The sequence below is a fragment of the Ruditapes philippinarum genome, unplaced genomic scaffold, assembly GCF_026571515.1.
Source record: "Ruditapes philippinarum isolate M1 unplaced genomic scaffold, ASM2657151v2 ctg723_1_1_1_1, whole genome shotgun sequence".
Lineage (NCBI taxonomy): Eukaryota > Metazoa > Mollusca > Bivalvia > Venerida > Veneridae > Ruditapes > Ruditapes philippinarum.
Window position 1 is genome coordinate 573605 of NW_026866929.1, and position 22978 is coordinate 596582.

General features: G+C 31.9%; 1 protein-coding gene across 2 annotated transcripts in view; it reads left to right on the forward strand.

The window, feature by feature from the left end:
- Positions 1–1081: 1081 nt before the first annotated feature.
- The window catches only part of LOC132734228 (endophilin-A3-like), a 42584-nt gene continuing 20687 nt past the window's right edge, over positions 1082–22978 (forward strand). For both annotated transcript variants that reach the window (XM_060720931.1, XM_060720932.1), the window contains exons 1-6: positions 1082–1227; positions 3263–3331; positions 8530–8602; positions 11289–11432; positions 22332–22465; positions 22863–22929. In XM_060720931.1, coding sequence (XP_060576914.1) covers positions 1183–1227; positions 3263–3331; positions 8530–8602; positions 11289–11432; positions 22332–22465; positions 22863–22929 — 532 coding nt within the window. In that variant the 5' untranslated portion in view covers positions 1082–1182. The remainder of the gene's footprint in view (positions 1228–3262; positions 3332–8529; positions 8603–11288; positions 11433–22331; positions 22466–22862; positions 22930–22978) is intronic.

Below are 22978 nucleotides of genomic sequence, written 5' to 3' on the forward strand. Positions count from 1 at the left end.
GATTGAACTTTTTTCATGTCACCCCCTGAAACACAAGTGGACACTTCCCGAAAAAGGCGTAAGTCTGGTTATGTTTTAAAGAATATTACAGAAATACTAAAGAGATTCTCTGTTGTAGAAGTTACTAACTGACATAGGTTAGGGACCAATTAAGCGAGCCACTGTTACATTTTTTCGGACCTCTAAAACTTACCGCGTCACCGTGGGGAATGTCAACCAACATCTTTCATAACTTTTGTTGTTTTAACAATGTGATATCCATCCTCTCATTAAACTTTTATCTTTATGTTCTAATAAGATGGTACCTCATAGCATATATAAAGTGACCTCCGGAAACATTAAATGGACCTATATTATATAAAGTAAATGATGGGTGCTGGATAGTAATTTTGTTCATGATGATCATCGGGAGATTATTGTATGATAATTTGACCATTTTAGCGAGACACATATGCTTGTGTTCTAAACCTTATTTGGGGTTGAAAGCGTTCCTTAATTTTTAGACATTGACCATTTTTGAAAAACTTAGTGACCTAATGATATGAAATTTTAAAACAGGTTTTTAGGTAAGAACTTGTTTTAATGGTAGATCTATATGAATCTCACTAAAATATTGCAATACCATCATATGGAGTTCCATAGGACGATCCCTGGAAGGCAGTGAAACAACAAATTTATATGAAAATTTCAGATTCGGATTGATTGAGTCCGTCTGCAATATCTCCAACGTCCCCTAGCACCGGCTTGAGTGGTTTTATAGCGTCAACAATATCGTGCTGGAATCTACGATCCTGAAGAACCAGTAAAAATATACCAACATTGAAAATTACCTTAAGTAAGTTTACAGTAAAATGTCAAATTCTTATGAATACAATAAACGTCTTGAAAATCCTATATACAGAATGATCATTTGTGTTTTTTGTTGTTGTTGTTGTTGTTGTTTTTATTCTCTCGAGAAGTCAGCAAGATACATTTCTCTATATTACAAAAAATATTGTTCTTAAGCGTGCGCATACCACTTAACTTTTAGCGTCATTTTGCCTACATGTACGGATCAAGGGAGAGTACTTTGGGGAAAAGGGTTAATTAACTAAGACACCGTTTGCAGTGGGAGTACTTCCTGTTGAAACACAAACGTCAAAACGTTTTGAATAAATAATTTCACTACCAAAATAAGCAAAAATGTCACTTGCAGGATTTAAAAAGCAGCTGAACAAAGCTAACCAGGTAAAACAGAAACACTGTAGTCGAAAATTTCGCACGAACCGTATAACTAACCTCAAAATATGGCACAAAAAGTTGATAAGTCAATCAAATTGATAATAACACCTTAGTTTATGTTTTAATAGTTACGAAATACTTGTCAAAACATGAAATAACATTGAAGACATTTATCAAAATCATATTATTTATTATGATTTATCGTTGATGTGATAATTTAGATATATCCGAATACAATTAATTATGGTAAATTATCATAGTTATCATGTTATTATTTAAACTTTATCTTTTTAGTCAACATCACTAAAAGTGACTAATTGACCTTTTCAAATTTTAATACCGAGCTTAATAATGTTTTCTAACAGATTTAGGTAATTACATAAATTTCTATAATTATCATTTTACCAGTCAGAGTTTTTACGGTTAAAGGTGGAAAAACTTCGTATGTTAAAAATTATAAACGTTCCCTTACTTAGATACTACTTAAAATCTGAACTACCCTACCAGGCAACCTATTCCTTGAGAGCATGTTACCCTCACAACACAATTTTCTAAGGCCTTACATATATACTCAGTGATTTTTGACCCTGAAATAAGGCCTCTTCACAATGCCAAAAAAACATTAAATATTCACAAAAATGTGTAAAAAATTCACAATTGGCAGGATTGCTTATTAGTAATTTAGTACCAAACAAAATAATATACTGATAAATGACAATCTTGAGAATTTTGATTGATATACTTGAGGGAATAAAAAAAGAAAGCTTAAACTATTAGCATAATTATTAAATGTATGAATAAAGTGACTTCAGGTGATGATTTATTCTTGTTTATTTTTTCACAATTGGATAGATTATCGTGCTAAAAATTCACAATTTCAGGGGTATGGGTTGTTGCGAAAAAAAGTAAAAAAAATCACTGATACTCTACTAAGTATATTCACAGATATTCAGTATTAAGAGAGTAGCACTGCATATCTGTTGCATCCCAATTCAGATGGGAACAGTCCTCAATAACAGAAATGTCAATGTTTGCATAACTCTATCAACAGATCAAATATGTCTGATGTACCTATAATTTGACAGTTGTGTGCTCTGAAATAATATTTAAAGCCCGGGTAAAAAACGCACTCTCAAAATAAAAATCCTGTTAAAATTAAAATGGCAATTTTTTGACTCCCTGCTGAGATTGGAGAATGTTTTCTACTAATTTTTGGATGAGTTTATAATTTAATGAAATCTAGGGATAGCCTCTTTTTTCCTACTGAACAATGGCCATCAACAGTCTACTCTCTAATGTAAATTAAACCTTTGATGATAGAGACTGTCAATGTTTGTGATGACCATTCATAGGTGGGTCATATTTAATGAGACTGCGCACTTGATACTGGTTTACATTCGGGAAATTAATCTGTGTTGCAGCAAATATTGCTTATAAAATTATGAGACAGGAACAAATCAAAATTAGGTGACAGTCATGTTCTTAAAATGCATTACAAAATATATTCATAGCATATGGAAAATCTGGTTTCAAGCAGAACAAAAACGTATTGAGTTTAACAAGGAAAAGGTGTTTTATCCAAGGGATGTAACAGCCCTTTCTCTCATCCCAGGCAATTTTGGATATGTTTATGCAGTAAACGCAAACACTGAGTCTGTTTTAAAAGTCCTAAGAAAATGAAGAATGTGCATGCATTTTGATGAGTATTGCCTTCCACACTTTTTTAACCAAAAATTCAAGGTCTATGTGACCTTTGCTACAAATTATTTTATGAACAGAAGTAGATAATGGGCAGTTTAGAAAATTCAAAAGTGGAGAGTGACAGTTACTCTTGATAAAGCTTTGTTTGGCAAAGCTCAGTCTCTCTGGACTTATTTCTGCTTTGGAATTTTACATAATTATACTCGTTTTCAACATTTCCCTCATTCAACTTGCAAGTTTGAAAGTACTTGATAATGAACATTCTGTAAATAATGTATGTATACAGCTGTTGATTTAAATAAGTTTTTGCTTTTTCTTAGTCTTACTCCTTTTTTTTCAGTTCATGAGTGAGAAAATTGGTGGTGCTAAAGGAACTGAGCTTGATGATGAATTTTGTGAAATGGAACGGGTAAGTAACAAATCTGCGACATATGATGCTAGACACATCTAAAGAATGAATCAATGATTAATAAGAGACATGAGGTCCCTGATATTAGGTAGCCACAGCTAGGCACACACCTTGTATGTGTTAAATGCTATTAGTCTGATATTACTTTAATGTAGTGATTAATATTACAATTTATTTTAAGCTTGGTCAGATTATACACCTGTGTAGAGTGGTTGACCACACATTTTTTTAATAACAGAATTCTCATATGAATAAAAGAATCAGAGAAAGGTTGATAAAACATGTGTCTCACTTTGTCAAGAGTTTACACTTATAACAATAAATACAATATATTGCTGTTTTCATAGTGATCAAACTAATAATCAGAGATGTGTTGTGGCATTGTTACATATATACTCCTACCTATGTAGCAGTTGATAAGAGACTGTCCTTTTGCCGTTACATGACTCATAATCGGTGATATTGCCAGTAATTTCATTCATTGAACTTAAAGTTGGAAAGAAAAGAAATAGAATTATGTAGCTACTTGAGTGTATGCAAATATTATGATTCATGTACCGTTTTTCTTGCATAAAATTATGTAATACATGATTAATAATATTATTGTATGTATATTAAATAAATAGGTAAAATGTTTAAGAAATATAAAATTATAATGATTTAATTTTTTTCATATAAAAAATTATGTGAAACATATACATCATAATTAATGATTATATAAAGTAAGTAGGTTAAATGTTTAATACATATAAATTTTGATATTGATTTTAACTATTTATGTTATACATCTGACCTAATAATTCAAATATGTTTTTTAATAGTGAGAAAGTAGAAATAAAGGCCTAAATTTTTTTCTCTATTTAATATTAAAAATGAATATTGGAAAGCTCATAGACGTTTTATGTATTTGTTATAAACCACACATATTATATGTACATTGAAATAAGAACTATTTCTATATTTGAGCCGCGTCAAAACCAACATAGTGCGTTTGCTACCAGCATGGATCCAGACCAGCCTGCGCATCCGCACAGTCTGATCAGGATCCATGCTGTTCGCTATCAGTTTCTCTACTTGCTATAAGGTTTGTAAGCAAACAGCATGGATCCTGATCGTGTCACGGCTTATTTGTATGTAAAACCACACCATTGAAATAAGAAGCTTGAGAGGAATTTATTTAACTTATCATTCAAACATCAATCAATATGGGGATGCTATAAAGATGTTTTAATGCTGATTGATGAGCTTTTACCTGTGTAATGTGTTTACTCTATAATATAAAGTATTCATCATAATAATTAGCCAGATAAATTTCAGTAAACATTTATAAGTAATTAGTGAAAACATGTCCCCTTATTATTGTGTTTTAAAAATATTATACTGGATGGCAACAAAAAAGCCCCTTTGGTTTAGTCGGGGCCTCACGGGTGCGGGCCCTTTTTTTTTCAAATTTTGATTTTTCTGTGTATAATTTCCTTCCCATGACTCATTCGTATTATACAATGTATACACATAAAATAAATTTTATTCTTTCTCCTGTAGTACAATGTACCTTTCCATTGCCTTGAAATAAACATGATTGCAAATCCAATTTCTTGATTTGTTATGGCTTCATTAGAGGTACTGTGGAATTAAGGATATTTTGGGTTTTCTCAGCCAATCCTGTGAGGGGAACAAAAAACTACATTTTTTTAAACATTTTGAATTAACTAATTACTGCCCTAGTTTTTTCCAAATTCAGTTTTGAGTCCTTATAGACCTCACAATCTTATTAAAATATTATCGTGTTTTTCTCCGTAACTCTTTGCCTACCTCGGGAAAGGTAGTGTAACGTCAGTTACTGTATGGTTTAAATGAGATCGATGGACCTCATTGCAGCTTCTTTTACAAACATGCATGACACCTGAGTTTAGGATAATTAATTACGTATACTTGTCTAAATTGTCTAGCCTTATACTATTGAGTGATAACCGAATGAATGGCATAGGATGATATTCTGCCTAAGACTAAGGGAAGTTTTATAAAGATAACTTTTGAGACAGTTGATTCACCTAAATAAGATAAAAAAAAATTCGTGAAAGAAATATTGTAATTATGAAATATATTTTTCATTATAGTTTAAAAAGGTGAAATTTTAGAACATTCAAGTTCAAATAATAGATCAAGTTTTTTTAAGGCTAAACTACAATGTAATTATGTTGAGGTGTATTATAATAATGACTGTATATATCTATAAATAATGTTAAGTTCTTTCATGTTAACTTTATTGACTTTTAAAGCTCCATGTACTAACGTTCAGATCATACTAATTACTTTACGTACTATTAAGTTTTACCTTCTCTTTTGCAATGAAATTGTTTTCTGACAGCCAGTGGTTGTCAAGGTGAGGTAACAGAGTAACATTAATATGAAAAATATCATCAAAGTTGATATTTAAACCCTACATTATAAATGTTGATTTCAAAGTCAGAGTAGACGAGAACATATAGCACAGTATAATGGAGTAAACTTAAAACAATATTGTAATTCTTAAAAGCATATAATTATATTATCAAAAGTTGTACATCATAAGTTAAAACTGGAAATTAGAAAAAAAAAACTGTATTTATTATCTGGTTATGAAAATCATTGTACTTGGCCTAAGCAGTTTGGTTTCCCTTGGGTTAAAAATGAAATGAGCCGCGTCACGACAAAACCAACATAATGGGTTTGCGACTAGCATGGATCCAGACCAGCCTGCGCATCCGCGCAGTCTGATCAGGATCCATGCTGTTTGCTATCAGTTTCTCTACTTGTTATAGGGTTTGTAAGCGAACAGCATGGATCCTGATCAGACTGCGCGGATGCGCAGGCTGGTCTGGATCCATGCTGGTCGCAAACCCATTATGTTGGTTTTGTCGTGACGCGGCTCAAATTGGTTCAATCTTCAAGGGCTTGAATATGAAGCTCTGATTGACTGATGGAAAGGTCAATTAAAGGTGACCATCAGATACTTAAAGTTAGTACAAGTCAAGCGTGGTGGAGTGTCATTATAATCATAAATGTTGCTGATGATAATCAGATTGGGACAACCTACTTATATACAATATATTTACTCGGCTGTTTTGTTGGCAATCACTAACTACCATAGAGAACAGATCATATTCATATATAGAATTAATTTTGGATCATTACAGACTTGAAAGTAGATTAAATTGTATCTTAAAATTTCATCAAATTTGATAATACAGATTGTAGATACTTTCAATTGTTATGACAAACATGAAACCACAAGTTTTTATCAGAGTAGAATGATAAAGTAAACAGATGTAATCTATTTTCTGTTTTGATACAAAATTTATGACAATAGTTGTACATGTTTATTTTGATATGAAATAAGAATAAGGTATTATGAAAATATTTCAAACAATGAAAAGAGTTATCTTTTTTTTCCAACATTTAGGTGAGAGGTTATTATCTGAATCTCACATCATGCAAACTGGCTATTTATTACACATACTGGTGCCTGATTTGTTGATTTTTTTCACACCAAAACAGAACATACTAAGGGTGTAAAATAGTCGGAAATACTATTATTTTGATTCTCACAAGACATTTATTATACGCAGAGAATTATTTTTTGCTGTTGAATTTCATATCAAATTGGTTTTAATTTTCTGTACTCAACTGATGTTAAATATGAATGAACAAAAGAAATGATAAGAAAAGAGCTTTCTATTTTCATAGATATTGATTTTACATTTTCTTATTCTTCAAGGTAACAAAAATTTAAACTTACATATGAGTTTAGATCTTTAAGTGTTTGCACCATTGTAGGATAAACTTAACCCCCACCCATCCCTCAGCTTAAAAATGGTAAAAGGTTATTCTGCACCTTTTATGAATATTTTAGTTACCTGCTTAGGATGGCAGCATTTCGTTGGTATTAATGTAGTAATATTTGATCCTATAATGTATCATATTGATTAATATAGATAAAATTTAATATTTGTGGTATCATTACACACAATCTCCCTTCAGTGATTTTCCTGCTTATATAACAGACTCCGAAAAAGGGCCTCTTCCCAATTGAAATTTTCTTTAAAATCATGCAGTTTTCCCAAAAATCAGAACTTAAACCTGCTTTTTTGCTTCCCAAATTAGCAATTTTAGCAATAATTTTTCCCAAAATCAAGAGGCTAAGGCCTCTTCCCAATTAAGTGAGAAAAATCACTGCCCTTATGCATATATGGGCCCCACAGATTACCGAAAATGCCATCATACTTTTAAGATTCAACTTCACCAGTGTGGTTGTACAATTTCAAGTTGATTAAATGTATAAAAAGTAGCATGTGGCATATACATAAAGTCTCTGATTGGTGTTTATTGGGAGTTTCTTTTTGTATAGAGCCAAAGTTAGAATATAGTACAGATGTGTGTCTATGTATCTTTAAGTAGATATTTATTGGTTTCCATTCAGTAACAGTTACAACAGAACCACATCACTTAGACAGGGTACCGCAGGAAAGTTGATAGTTAAGGTTGTTGAAGACCCCTTTTTGTTTTTCAAAAATTGGTACATGTACATTTTTATTTACAATGTACATTTTATATCAGAGTTCTTGGTCATTTCATCTTTTTGTAAGTTAAATCTTTGATCAATAACTAGAATTCAACTTGACACAGTTCCTTTAACCATTGGTGCTCTTATATGACAAATGTTCAGCCAGGACAAAAGCTTGATATAATAATAAAGGCAGGTTATTATTGACGTGCTAACCTTTAACATGCTTCCCGGACCAGCCATTGTCACATCAGGCCCTTTACAGTATTTGTTGGGTTAAATAAACTTCCAATTTTTATCTTGATATTAGCCTCCAAATTGATAATAATTACATTGTTATTCCAAGTTGATTATGAAATTCAACAAGTAAAATAATGTTTTTCTCCTTTAAACAGGTCTGCCAGTAAATGAATATAATAATATCATGTTCTTAGTAGTGTTTTTGTTAAAAAAACAGTACATAATATGACTAACTCTTCCCTACCCTGAGAAATAGCCTACTTGTATAATCATGACTGAAGATTCCCATTTTATGCACTCATTTTCCAAAAGGTTGAGAAACAACATTGTAACTGTAAAAGTAATTTATATTTTTGTATAATTGACTTGAAGTGACAAGGTATATATATGTCATTATTATGATTATTTATTGTAGAAAATTGATGTGATGGGGAAGATGGTCGAGGATCTGATCACCAAAACTCATGAATTTTTACAGCCCAATCCTGGTAAAATATAATTTCTGTTGTTCTCTATTCCTTTATCTCCAGTTTTTCCAGAGAATAGTAGGGTTGTCCTGCTCACCCTGGCAATGCATTTGCATATACTTAATCAAAGAGGGTCAATTCTCTGTTCAATAGCTCAATGTCTTTTTGTGCCCCCACGTTAGTGGCGGGCATTTAGATTTACCCTTGTCCGTCCGTCCTTCCTTCCGTCCGTCTGTCCGTCCGTCCTTCCGTCCGTCCTTCCGTCCGTCCGTTCACTTTTGTGTCGCACGTAACTCAAAAAATATTTGACCTAGAGTCATGAAACTTTACAGGAATGTTGATCAGCATGTGTAGTTGTGCACCTGGGTATTTTTGTTTGGATATTTTTAGTATTTTCAGAGTTATTGCCCTTGACTTAGTAAAATTTTGCAATTTTCAACTTGTGTCGCATGTAACTCAAAAAGTATTTGACCTAGAGTCATGAAACTTAACAGGAATGTTGATCAGCATGTGTAGTTGTGCACCTGGGTATTTTCGTGTGGATATTTTTAGTATTTTTGGAGTTATTGCCCTTGACTTAGTAAAATTTTGCAATTTTCAACTTGTGTCGGATGTAACTCAAAAAGTATTTGACCTAGAGTCATGAAACTTTACAGGAATGTTGATCAGCATGTGTTGTTGTGCACCTGGGTATTTTCGTTTGGATATTTTTAGTATTTTCAGAGTTATTGCCCTTGACTTAGTAAAATTTTGCAATTTTCAACTTGTGTCGCATGTAACTCAAAAAGTATTTGACCTAGAGTCATGAAACTTTACAGGAATGTTGATAAGCATGTGTAGTTGTGCACCTGGGTATTTTCGTGTGGATATATTTAGTATTTTTGGAGTTATTGCCCTTGACTTAGTAAAATTTTGCAATTTTCAACTTGTGTTGCACGTAACTCAAAAAGTATTTGACCTAGAGTCATGAAACTTTACAGGAATGTTGATCAAGCATATGTAGTTGTGGCACCTGGGTATTTTTGTGTGGATATTTTTAGTATTTTTGGAGTTATTGCCCTTGACTTAGTAAATCTTGCAATTTTCAACATGTGTCGCACGTAACTCCAAAAAGTATTTGACTAGAGTCATGTAACTTTACAGGATTATTGATTCAGCATGTGCAGTTGTGCACCAGGTATTTTTGTCTGGATTTTATTTAGTATTTTTAGAGTTATTGCCTTCACTTAGAAAATTTTTGCAATTTTCAACTTGTGGTCGCAAGTTACTTCAAAAAGGATTGGACATAGTCATTAAACCTTATGGGCAGGTTGCTCAGCATATTTAGAGTTGCACCTGGGGTTTCGCTTGTGGATTTATCCAGTATTTGTAGAGTTATTTCCCTTGACTTAGTAAAAAGATTGACAGAACAGTGGCGCGGTGGGGGCACCCGTGTCCTATGGACACATTTCTAGTTGGAGAATAGTAGGGCCTTATATTTGCATATACTAAATCAAAGAGGGCCTTATATTAGCATATACTAAATCAAAGAGGGTTCTATTATTTGCATATAGTTCTCTGTTCAATAGCTCAAAGTCTATTGTACTCACTTGAATGTTATAACTGTATTTGTTTAATACTTAGTAGAAGGGAGTGGTTTTAAAGCAGTTGCTGTTACAAACAGAGCTGCATTACTGGTACTGGTACTGCAGTACGTACTGCAGCAATTTTGCAAGTACTGGTACTGATACTGAATTACTCTTATAAAATTTTGCTACTACTGGTACTGGTACTGCATTACTGTCTTAAAAAGTGGTACTGCTACTGCATTACTAGGCATTACTTTTGGTTTTGCTAAAAATAGCATCAATTTTTCTCATAAAATAAAGCTGTAAATTACATTATTTTAGTTTTGTGAAAAAGAAAGTTATCAAATCTATAGATAATTTGCTGCAATATTCCTTCAAATGTTAACATAGTACTCATCATAAAAAAGCACCAAAGACTTCAAGTAAAAATTAAATTGAGATAAACAGACTCAATAACTCTTTACCCTAAAATATCCTTATTAAAATCTTTTATTTCTTTGTATTTACTAGTAAAAGAGCAAAATAATCACTAATTAATTGCTTCTATTCTAAATAATCCTATTTCAAGTGATATTGTTAGCACCATAAAAAGTTGTTATTTACTTTGGTATAAATTGAACAGAGGTGTGAAGGTGTGAAAGGCAACAAAAGACTGTTGTGTTTTAAATGAAAGATGATTGCATTGTATTACAGTTGACTGGTTACTAAACAATAAGATATGACATTAATATATGTTATAAACATTATTTATAAAATGTATGTTAAATCATTAAAGTTGTAAAAATGTTATGTTAACTTTAAAATAAATTATGGATTTATTTCTTTGTTGAATAATATTTGCAATTATTTGTATGACACTGTGTATTTATTCGAACTTTGATGAATATATAAAAGTAATGGTACTGATACTTAATTACTTCACCAAAAAAAGTACTGGTACTGCAGTACCAAGCTAAAATCTAGTACTGGTACTGGTAATGGTACTGCATAATTTGCCAAGTACTGGTACTGGTACTTAAGTACTACACCCTTAGTACTGATGCAGCTCTGGTTACAAACAAGATCTTTATTATATCAGACCTGATAACATTTATTTCAAAGATGAAGATGAACATGTTTACCATGTCATTTATTTTCAGCTTCAAGGGCTAAGTTATCAGCCATGGGTTCGTTTCAAAAGATACGAGGGCAGGCAAAAAGCACTTTGTACCCACAACCAGAGGGCGTACTTGGGGAACATATGCAAAAACATGGACAAGATATGGGGGAAGATTCTTTGTTTGGTAAGGCATAAAAAATATGATTATGTTATGCTTAGTAGGTATCATTTCAACCCTGTGAAAAGTCAAAAGAAGTTAAGTCTTTATACAATGCAGTATAATAAGCAATTATTCCTCTTACATGTGAAAGAAAAGCATTTATGTATATAAAAAAGCCAAATATAGGTTTTTTCTCAACTGATAAAATTATTGAAAATTCCCAACAATAAAGAAAAATTTCAGCCTGACAAGGACTCAAACCCAGAACTCTCAGAATACCTTATTACGCCTCTACTGACAGAGCAATCAAGCCGCTTGCACATTCTGTGCCCTGATTAGTGGACAGTTCTAGACTGTGACATACTCCCTATTGTCCTCCAATTTCTTTTGGAATCAGAGAACAATGTGAATTGACTCTGAGCTTCTTACAGTCATGGCCTTCCTGTTGGGTTCCAAATATCATAGTGAGCAAAGTGTGCAGTCTGACATGGACTCGAACCCCCAGACCCTCGGAACACTACTGTTTCTTGACAGACTAATAAGTATCCGGTGGCTAACGCATTCTCTACCCTAATAAGAGAACAGTTTTATCATGACAGCTTTATATGTTAAACACTTGGTTTCTTTATTCTTTTCACTTGCTTACATTACACAATGACTTGTTAGGCAGCTAATATTGCTTCTATGAAATAACTCTTGCAAGATGAAGTGTTTTCTTGTTAGATTTAAGTGTCTGAAGTAGTTGTAGTTTTATATCATAATTAGTTACACTTGAACTATATGCACTTAAGTGACTTGTAGCACATTCTAAGAAGCTGTTTATTCAGATTCATTGAAGTTTTTTTGTAAATTAACACACGAGTTTAAACATGAGTAACATTTTACTGATAATTTGTCATCTTATAAAAACAAAATAGGTTTAGTTAAATGCATGATTTTTTTTTGTTGCTAAAAATAGAATTATAAAAAAGTGAAGTGATTGTTTAATAACATTTCTTAAACTCCTTGTATGAAGGAATTTTAAGTTTACAAGAATGATTGGTGTCAGAAAAATGCCTGTCAATTAAAATATTCTGGGAAAAAAATCCTTGTTAGAATAGGAGAAAAAATTTCATAATTTTCCTGCTTCCTTCCACAAATGTTGAGGAAAATTTTATTTTGTTCTCTGTTTAATGTTAAGAATGTAGACATCAATTCTCTACTTAAATGATTATAATTATAGCACTTACTATCTTTTCCTGATTTTGATTTGAATACAATTCCTAGGTAGTTAAAAGGATTTGAAGGTATGAGTCAGCTTACTGTATGTAGTATGGTTTGACTTCTCAGATATGTAAACTGCCTTGATCCTGTACGAAAAATCAGCATGGCTTTTATGAAAAACAGGACCGATTCAGGCCTGTTTTGAACCAGAATTGGCAAAATCAGGGTGAAATAGACATGGACCCTGAATTTTCAATAAATCTCACATGGGAATTCAAGTATTTTCTACCCTGACACCGTCTTCATTTTGGTAAAAGTCAGGGTGGAGGCAGGAATATTTTGCACTTTTGAAAATATTTTACTCAGATTTTAACTGACTTTGAAAAATATAAGCAAAATTACCCAGATATTTCAAAGTTAGAAAATGTTCAAGAACCAGTTTCAATACATTCTTTTAAAGTTCTTCATTTCCAGCCTGATTTTTCTGACTTAGAGTTATTAGAAATGAAATATTGCAATACACTAATAATACAGTTTAACATTGCTGTTGAGACAAAATTGAATTTTTAAAAATTCAGAAAAAATGTTTTATAATATTTATTCTAGACAGTATCTTTATGGTAAACTAACTCCATTTAACACAAAAATTATTTTCAATTTACTGATTTTTTTTTTTTAATTAATATGTGGATTATTTAAATCAGCATGAATTTATTGTTATCTATGAAATTTGATAAATAATTGTTTACTAGTAATTGATTTTGTATCTATATTTAACCTATGACAAACAATTTTTTTATTTAATGCATAAATTAGTCAGCTGAATAAGTTTATGTTCAAAGATTTTTAGTTTTTATCCACTATCTCACAATCTGCACAGAATCTCATAATGTCTAAGGTCAGCTTTCAGTTTATATAAACAAATAACCTTCAAGTGGAACTTTAAACAGTATTTCAAAAAATACTTTATGTTAAACTGGGGTATCTGGCAGATGAAAATAGAGAAGTTAAGCACAGATTGACCGACAGCAGTTTTAAAAATCCAGAGCAAATATCACACCCTGAAAATTGTTTCCAGCATGGTCATTTTTGCTTTAGAAAGATTAGAGGCTTAAGTTGTGAATTTGATTCAAAATAAATCATCTTACACTTAGATATTAATATATAAATGAGTTTTGATAAATTATATTAGATAAATGAGAGTTTTAAGAATTCAACTTCCCCTAGAGATACAGAAATTTCTTGGAAAATTTATTGTGAAACTTAAACATATATATGACATGGAGCATAATAGTGTTAAACTTCGTTACTCATTTTGAAAAAAAAAAATGGAGGGAAATTAGCAGCCAATCGTGACAGATAAATGGTAAGTTATAATTAAATTAACAGTTTCTTGATATTTTTTAATATTTCAATAATAATGAATTTTGTAGCCCCAGTATTTCTGAAAAAGATTTTTTAAATAAAATTTCAAGGAAACCTGTTTTAAAAATATTGGAGGGAAATTTAGAATTCATTCTTAATTTTTCTAAAATAAACTATACATTTTGATCATAATCCATTCTAGAAAAAAAAACACTGAAGTCTTAAAATGAATTAAAAATTATAACATGATTGCATATTTTGTTTTTTTTTTCTACATCCAAAAATTTAGGTTGAAGCCAAATATTTCAGTAACATGTGACAAGAGGATGAAGCAAGAATAAAATGGTGTAGTTGCAGAACAAAAAGAATACAATGGAAAAATATCACTGGTAATTTTATTTTCTTCATTTAATTCTATCAAAATTAGTTTCAGTTTTAATTATCAAAAAGTATTCATCCCTGCAAATATCATAGTATTAATGATTTCATAAAGTCAGTACATATATGTCTATAATGCTGGAGCTTCTTTAAATAATTTCATCAATCATTTGTTCTTTTGATGTTTTAATTGCAATTAATGCAATATACCTTTAAAACTACACTGTATGGTCATATTTCTCTATATTGAGGTGTAACATTTTCTTATAGATTAATGTATTATAAATTGAAAGTTGTCTATAGCATATTCCTACACTGCTTTCATATATTTATTTATTTATTTATTTTATATGTTTACAGATTGTGTAGCAGTGGAATTATGTAATACAGCTGGCAGATATCTAGTGGAAATATCAAATAAGAATGATTTTTGAAATGTATTTAATTGTATGAAAATCAAATACAGATAAGTGAAACAAAATTCTGAATTAATTATTATTTTGTCAAATATTATGGATGAAAATTTATAAGCAAATAGCCACCACTGAATTGTGAAGATGATCAATTCAGCATAATGTTCATCAAATTAATTTGTCTGTTTGTTATGAGCTATGTTTTATCACCTATTATTCTAAAATACATAATGCTGACATTATATGATGCAATTTATTTAAGAATATTTTCTTGGGCTGGTTCTAAAATGATCAGGAATCTAGGTGGATTTTTATTTTAATTTCAGGGTGGGATTTGCAAAATTTTAGGGCTGGATAATAACAGGAGGAAAAAAGTCTGGCCTGACTTTTTAAACAGAAATCAGGGTGAATTATGGCTCATTTAAATATTTCAAATTTATCCCACCCTGAAATTGCTCTCAATTTAACTAGAAGTAAATCTATTTTTAGAAATCTGTGTGAGTGAAAATTCTGCCCTGGATTTCCATTTCTGGGTGGTATTTTTTCTGGCTCATTTAAATATTTCGTTGAATCCACCCTGAAAACACTATATATTGTATACTAAAAAATCTAAAAATAGATTTCTGTCTTCTCTATAGTCAACTGAATAGCTTAAAAAAACAAACTGGCTGGAAATAAATGTCTTATCCCATGTCAAATCAGGGTGTAGTCAGGGTAGGCATTTTCGTACAGGAATTCTAAACTGATGGTATAGTAAAATCATTTGTGTCAAGTTGAGTGGAAGTTGTAGCTTATAAGCTTGTCTATTATGATGGCTGACCTGTGTCATTGTTGTGGTGCAAAAATCTGTAATGGAGCTCATTTAATTCAAACATTTTAAAAGTTATCAAGGTGAATCTTGTACTGCTAATGTCTCTCTTGACACGGCGCAGTTGTTAGAAGACAAGTGACATAATTCTGAAAGCTATATTTTTATGCCACCGCAGCATCTGCGATGCGGTGGCATATAGCGATTCACCTGTGTGTGTGTGTGTTTGTTTGTGTGTGTGTGTGTTATATAGATTATATAGTGAACTTAAAAAATCTTCTTGTGAAAAACCACTAGTCCAATTTCAACCAAACTTGGCTGGATTGATCCTTGGGTGAAGGCCTTCCAAAGTTGTTCAAAGAATTTCATTCCATGCAGAATTCTGGTTGCCATGGCAACCAAAAGGAATTATAAGAATAAATTTAAAAAATCTTCTTGTAAAGACCCATAAGGCCTAGAGCTTAGATATTTTGCATAAGGCATTGTCTGGTAGACCTCTACAAAGATTGTTCAAATTATAGCCCTGGGGTCCAAATCGGCCCCGCCCCGGGGGTCATTGATTTTCACTATATGTACATATAGTAAAAACTTAAAATACCTTCTTGTCTGAAGGTACAAGGCTTAGAGGTTTGATATTTGGTATGTGTTATTATCTATAGGTACTCTACCAAAGTTGTTCAAAGTTTGCCTCTAGTGTCAAAATTAGCCCCACCCCGGGGTCATAGGTTTTTCATATATGTATATAGTAAAAACTTTAAAAAAATCATCTTCTCTAAATTCACAAAGGCCAGAGGTTAGATACTTTGCATGAAACATTGTGTAGTGAACCTTTAGCAAGATTTTACAAATTATAGCCCTGGGATCAAAATTGGCCCCGCCCTGGGGGTCATTGATTTTCAATATGTATATATAGTAAAAAATAAAAAAAATCATATTGTCTGAAGGTACACGGCTTAGAGGTTTGATATTTGGTATGACGTGTTATTATCTAAAGGTACTCTACTGAAGTTGTTCAAATTTTGCCTCTTGTGTCAAAATTAGCCCTGCCCCGGGGGTCATAGGTTTTCCTCATATGTATATAGTAAAAACTTAAAAAATCATTTCTCTAAATTGACAAAGGCTAGAGTTAGATATTTTGCATGAAACATTGTGTAGTGAACCTCTAGCAAGATTGAACAAATTATAGCCTTGGGTCAAAATTGGCCCCACCCCTGGGGGTCATTGATTTTCACTATGTGCATATAGTAAAAAATCTTATTGTCTGAAGGTACAAAGCTTAGAGCTTTGATATTTGGTATATGATATCATCTATAGGTACTCTACCAAAGTTGTTCAAATTTTGCCTCTAGTGTCAAAACTAGCCCTGCCCCGGGGTCATAGGTTTTCCTTACATGTATATAGTAAAAACTTAAAAAAATCATCTTCTCTAATTGACAAAGGCTAGAGGTGAGACATTTTGCAGTAAACATTGTGTAGTGAACCTATAGCAATATTATTGTCCCCCGCCTTTTCGAAGAAAAAAGGGGGATATAGTAAAAGGCTCCGTCCGTCTGTGTCCGTCCGTCACACTTTCGTGTCCGGTCCATAACTTTGTCATTTATTGAAGGAATCTGAAAAAACTTGGCACAAATGTTTGTTATAATAAGACGATGTGTCATGTGCAAAAACCAGACCCCTATCTCCAAGGTCAAGGTCACACTTGCTCATTCAAGGTCAACATTGTCTATTTGATGGTATATGTCGTGTCCAGTCCATAACTTTCTTATCTTTGAAGGGATTTTGTAAATACTAGCCACAATTGTTCACAATAATGAGACGATGTGTCATGCGCAACAACCGGTCACCTACCTCCAAGGTCAAGGTCACACTTGGAGGTCAAAGATTAACATAGTCTATTACAGGGTATATTTTGTGTCCGGTCCATAACTTTTTCATTTATCAAAGGAATCTGAAATAACTTGGCACAAATGTTTGTTATAATTAGTCGATGTGTCATGCCCAACAACCAGACCCCTACCTCCAGGGTCAAGGTCGCACTTGTGCATTCAAGGTCAACATTGTCTATTTGATGGTATACGTTGTGTCCGGTCCATAACTTTCTTATCCTTGAAGGGATTTTGTAAATACTTGCCACAATTGTTCACTATAATGAGACGATGTGTCATGTGCAACAACCGGTCACCTACCTCCAAGGTCAAGGTCACACTTGGAGGTCAAAGATTAACAGAGTCTATTACAGGGTATATTTTGTGTCCAGTCCATAACTTTTTTTATAGATCAAAGGATTTTGTAAATACTTGCCACAAATAGTCACTATAATAAGACAATGTGTCGTGCGCAACATCTGCATCCCTACCTCCCAAGTTCAAGGTCACACTTAGAGGTCAAAAGATAACGTATTCTGTTATAGGGTATATTTTGTACTTCTTCAGGATTTTGAAATAACTAGGCACAAATAGTCACAATAATAAGACAATATGTCAGGTACAACACCTGCACCACTACCTCCAAGGTCAAGGTCACACTTAGAGGTCAAAGGTTAACAGAGTCTGTTATATGGTTTATTTTGTGTCCCGTCTTATAACTTCTTCATAGATCAAGGGATTTTGAAAATACTTACAAATAATCACAATAATAAGATGATATGTCAGGCGCAAAACATGGGTCCCTACCTCCAAGGTCACACTTAGAGGTCAAAGATTGACATAGTCTGTTATAGGGTATATTTTGTGTCCGATCTATAACTTCTACATAGTTCAAGGGATTTTGAAAATACTTGACACAAATAGTAATATCAATTAGATGATATGTCATGCACAACACCTGCACCCCTACCTCCAAGGTCAAAGTCACCATTTGAGGTCAAAGGTTAACATGATAGAATTTTACATTCCGTGTTTCATTTTACTAGTATTTCTTTAATAAATTCATTGTTGCATTTGTAGATCTAGCATTGATCATAATTTTGGAATGAAAGTCCTGACATCCATACCTCAATCTTTTGAAATAGCACAATTTTATGCTTCATATAAAACTTCCCCGAGGCGGGGGACGTTGGTAACTCTGTTACAAATTCTTGTTCAAATTAAAGCCCTGGGGATCATTGATTTTCAGTCACTATGTCATAAAGTAAAAAATTAAAAATCTTATTGTCTGAAGGTACTAATCTTATAATAACAGATAGATAAGTGATCTATGCATTATGGCAATCTGTATAGAAACAAAAAAAATGTGTTCCTACATTACTATTTAGTGTTGTATTTATGCGGTGGCATGGCATTTTTTACAAATGCAATCTTGTTGTAGTTATGCCCCTTTTTAGCTTCGAATTTTTGTCAAAAGTGGTTGCTTCAACAGATGAGCGTGAACATTGCACACTGTGCTCTTGTTTTTTACAGTTCTGTTTTGTCAGTTATAAAATATAGTGCTATATCTCGGCCAGGGGTGTTATTGGGGGCTATGGTGATTTGAAGGAGTGAGTATTTCTGTTTCTATATTTTGATATGATCATTGAAAAGATTAAGAGGTTAAAAGAAATGTCCACAAAGTAATTGTTGCGAAAAAAATGTTTATGCCTGTTAAGAATATTACACACTACATGTTTGCATTTATAATGAAATCTTACACTGTACATGATTTTAAGAAGGCAATTAATTAAACTGTCACGGTGTAATATTTGAAACCATTATTAAAATCTTACATGAATTGTGACTTGATGTAAACTTAAACATAAGTAGGAAAGTGTTATAAATATGATCCTGTGATAAGCTTTAAAATCTGATATCTTTCTGAAAAAAAAACGTAGATACAGATCCATTACAATTGTTTAATTACGCACATATACTGTAAGTGAACAAGTAAACATATTAGAAAATAGATAGAAGTGTTTTAGTAACATGATAATTACAAAGACACAGTATTCATATAATTTATACATGTGTATGTATCACAGGAGTCATTAACTAGTGGTCAACATATCTGCCTCACAACCCCGTACATTAATTGGGCTCACAGCTGGTTTTGCTAAGTTAATTAACAGGAAGCAATATTAAACAGATAAGGAAAACATTTTGGATACTACAGTAGAGTTATACAGAAAAGTACAGTAACATAATGTCAAAATATTGACCTCTAGATCACACTGGTTATTCACTTCTCTGTTATTTAACAGATACAATTGATTTTCCTTTTGAGGCATTTTTTCTTGGTTTAACGTACATGTATAACACATGCTGGATTTCATAACTGGACCTGTCCAGCTTCTAGATTTTGGAACTGTCCATTATCATTTTTAGAGGATATATATCAAGATGAAAATTTGAAGTTGTTCAACTAACAATAAAGTCAGAGTGTGGGGAAGTGCAGTATGGCTGATTTCTCTGTACTGGTGGCTTTGAAAAGTTAAAAGAATTTACAATTTGTTGTTGTTTAAGTACATGGTACACCAGGACATTGTATTCTTAATATATTCCCAGAATGACACTAAAATGTGTTTTCAATATGATTGTGTTCAATGTTTGAATTAAAGTGGGTTTTTTTTTATTCAAAATCAGGAAAGAAACAATCCAATGTTTCATAATGTATTGTAAATCCTTGTATTATGTCCTGAATTTATAATGAGATGTCCTAGCTAGAAATAAGTTGTAGTGAAGATGTTTAGTAATTTCTCTGTTTATAATGTTTCCATGATCAGTTAGCTTTAACGATTGCACACTTATCTGAATAAGTTATAGGGAGGCTGTTACATATAGATACTTAACGTTGGTTTATTGATGTCTGTACTTATTTCTCCGGGATATTCTCTAGTGGATACAGTAATCAGACTTTTGTTTGGTAGATATGTCCCCCAATGGTACACTAGAATTGTTTCCTTTCTCTGTTGTTTTATGTATTGAATGAAAATATATCAAGGGAGAGAATCAGTATTAATTTCCAGGGAGACAATCAGTCAAAAATATCAAGGTTGACAATTAGTAAAAATAAAAAACACAGGAGATAATCAGTAAAAAAATGATTCAATTAAAAAGGTTATGGGAGAGAATCTGTAAAAATATCAAGGGAGGTAATTAGTTATAAAAAAGACAGGAGATAATCAGAAAAAAATGATTCAATTAAAAACTTATGGTTGAGAATCTGTGAAAATATCAAGGGAGAGAATCAGTAAAAAAAATCAAGGGAGAGAATCGTTAAAAAGAAAAAATGTCTGCTTAGATTTATCAATGTGTTGTTGAAATTCTTCACTCTAATGATGACAGACTGTTCCAAACTCAATCCAGACATATTCACTCATTGAAGAATGACTGAGAAAACTCAGTATTTATTTTAAAGGATTGTTTCATGTCCCTGTCTATTGTTAATAGACATTTAAAGGTAGATTTCTGGTATGGAAAATTTTGTTATTAAATCTTTATATAGAAATGTTGAAAATAAAACTATCCTTTGAAAGCTGGTGGTAATTAAACTGTTTTGCTGGGAAAAAACCCCCAACTGTTTATTTGTTTTTCATGTTCAGATATTATAAGTTGGTTCATCCATGAACCATCCTAGAAGAATGAATAGGTACTGAGCCTATGTGTTGCATATGTTAATATAGGCAAGCAGGAATGGTTCTGTTAATTGAGGGGTACAATATACCTGTTTGATTTTAAATTTACCTTTATATTTCTTCCAAGGCTTAAACCTTCAGGTAAAGAATTAGAAGCTGTATGCTTTATCACTTTGGGTATATGTCTTAATCACTTGTAGTTGATAATGGTCAATTTTGTTGTCAAATGAATGAGGATGTTTAACATTTATTTCCTGTTAGAGTTAAACTTCCTGAAGTTGTTGAAAAACAATGTTTCGATATTAACTCTACTTTTAATTTGATTGAAATTTGGTTTTACAGTCAAACCTGTTTTCAAAGACCCATAATTCATTTAATAATAACACTTGTAGGCTTGTTTATTAAGTTATGAACTTTTGAAAAACTGTTTGTTCAATATGAGTCATACATGTATCAGTGATATAATAAGATATCAAACTTGAGATACAAATTTATAAATGATGCCAAATTATCAAGTTGTTTTATGGTGGTGCCTTTTGAAGTTTACCCTTCAGATCATGAATTTAGTCAGCCACTTTGAATTCACCAGAGCCCGGTAATGTGATAGATCCCTATTCTGACCTTTTATTTGAATTACAATAGAATTAAACCCAAACATTCACATGTGCTCTTTTGTTATTAAATATGTTGTGGTGAAATTATATCCACTATTTTAATAATTAGAATTAGATAAGTTAGAGATCAATGCATTGTTCCTGGGCAGGCTGTAAGGCAGTTTACTGGTACTGGTTGCTTTCACTTTCACAAGGAACTGATATATATGTACATGAATATTTATATCAAATCATATAGCTCTGTATATACAACTGATGTAAGGTTTTAAGTGGTGATATTTAAACTTTTTTCAAAATGTTTGTATAAAAGTAATGCCTTTACCTAGCCTTTAGTCTGCTAGTGACAACAGATTCTACACATGTGATCAGTGCAGACCAAGATCAACCAACACATCTGTGCCATCTAATCATGGTCTGCACAGTGTTTGTTGTTAAGTCAGTTCATATTTAGAAATTTTCCAATAAAAAGATATCACTTCAAGGTTTATAATAAACTTGTAGTTGTAGACAATATAATTATTATACATATATAGTTTCAGATTCTTACTGTTTTCTTATTAGGTTAATTATATGATTTAATTGTTTTGATGATTTCAGGCCAGAGTTTGGTAGATGCTGGGGAATCGTTTAAAAGATTAGCTGAAGTAAAATATTCATTAGAAGAAAATGTTAAACAGAACTTTCTAGAACCTTGGACACATCTTCAAACTAAAGATTTAAAAGAAGTCAATGTAAGTAACAGTAAAGAGTTTAGGGAACTTCACTAAACTCATGTCAATGTAGTGATATTAGAAATCAGTCTTGCTAGCTAGTATAAAGAAGTTTGTTTAAAATAATTATAATCACCCAGGATTAAGTTATTTAAAGTAAGCAAGTAAAGTCAAATCGAGTCAAGTCTGTATTTAATGAGGCTACACAATCTTCCATGTGGGCCTCAAAATATAATTTACAAATATTACATCATGGTTATACAGTGAAATTTTCAAAATCACAGTAAAATACTCTCATATGGACTATGATAGTTACATTCTATGCACAATTTCTGTACAATGTAGTAAGTATCAAAGTTAATAAGCTGTTATTGAAAAATAATTGGGGAAATGAAAATGTTTTCTTGTTTTATTTCAGCATCATAGGAAAAAGTTATCTGGTAGAAGATTAGACTTTGACTGTAAACGCAGGAAAAAGGAGAAAGGTATGTTGTTACTATGGTAACAGTGATTATATTGTCTTTCTGAATAATG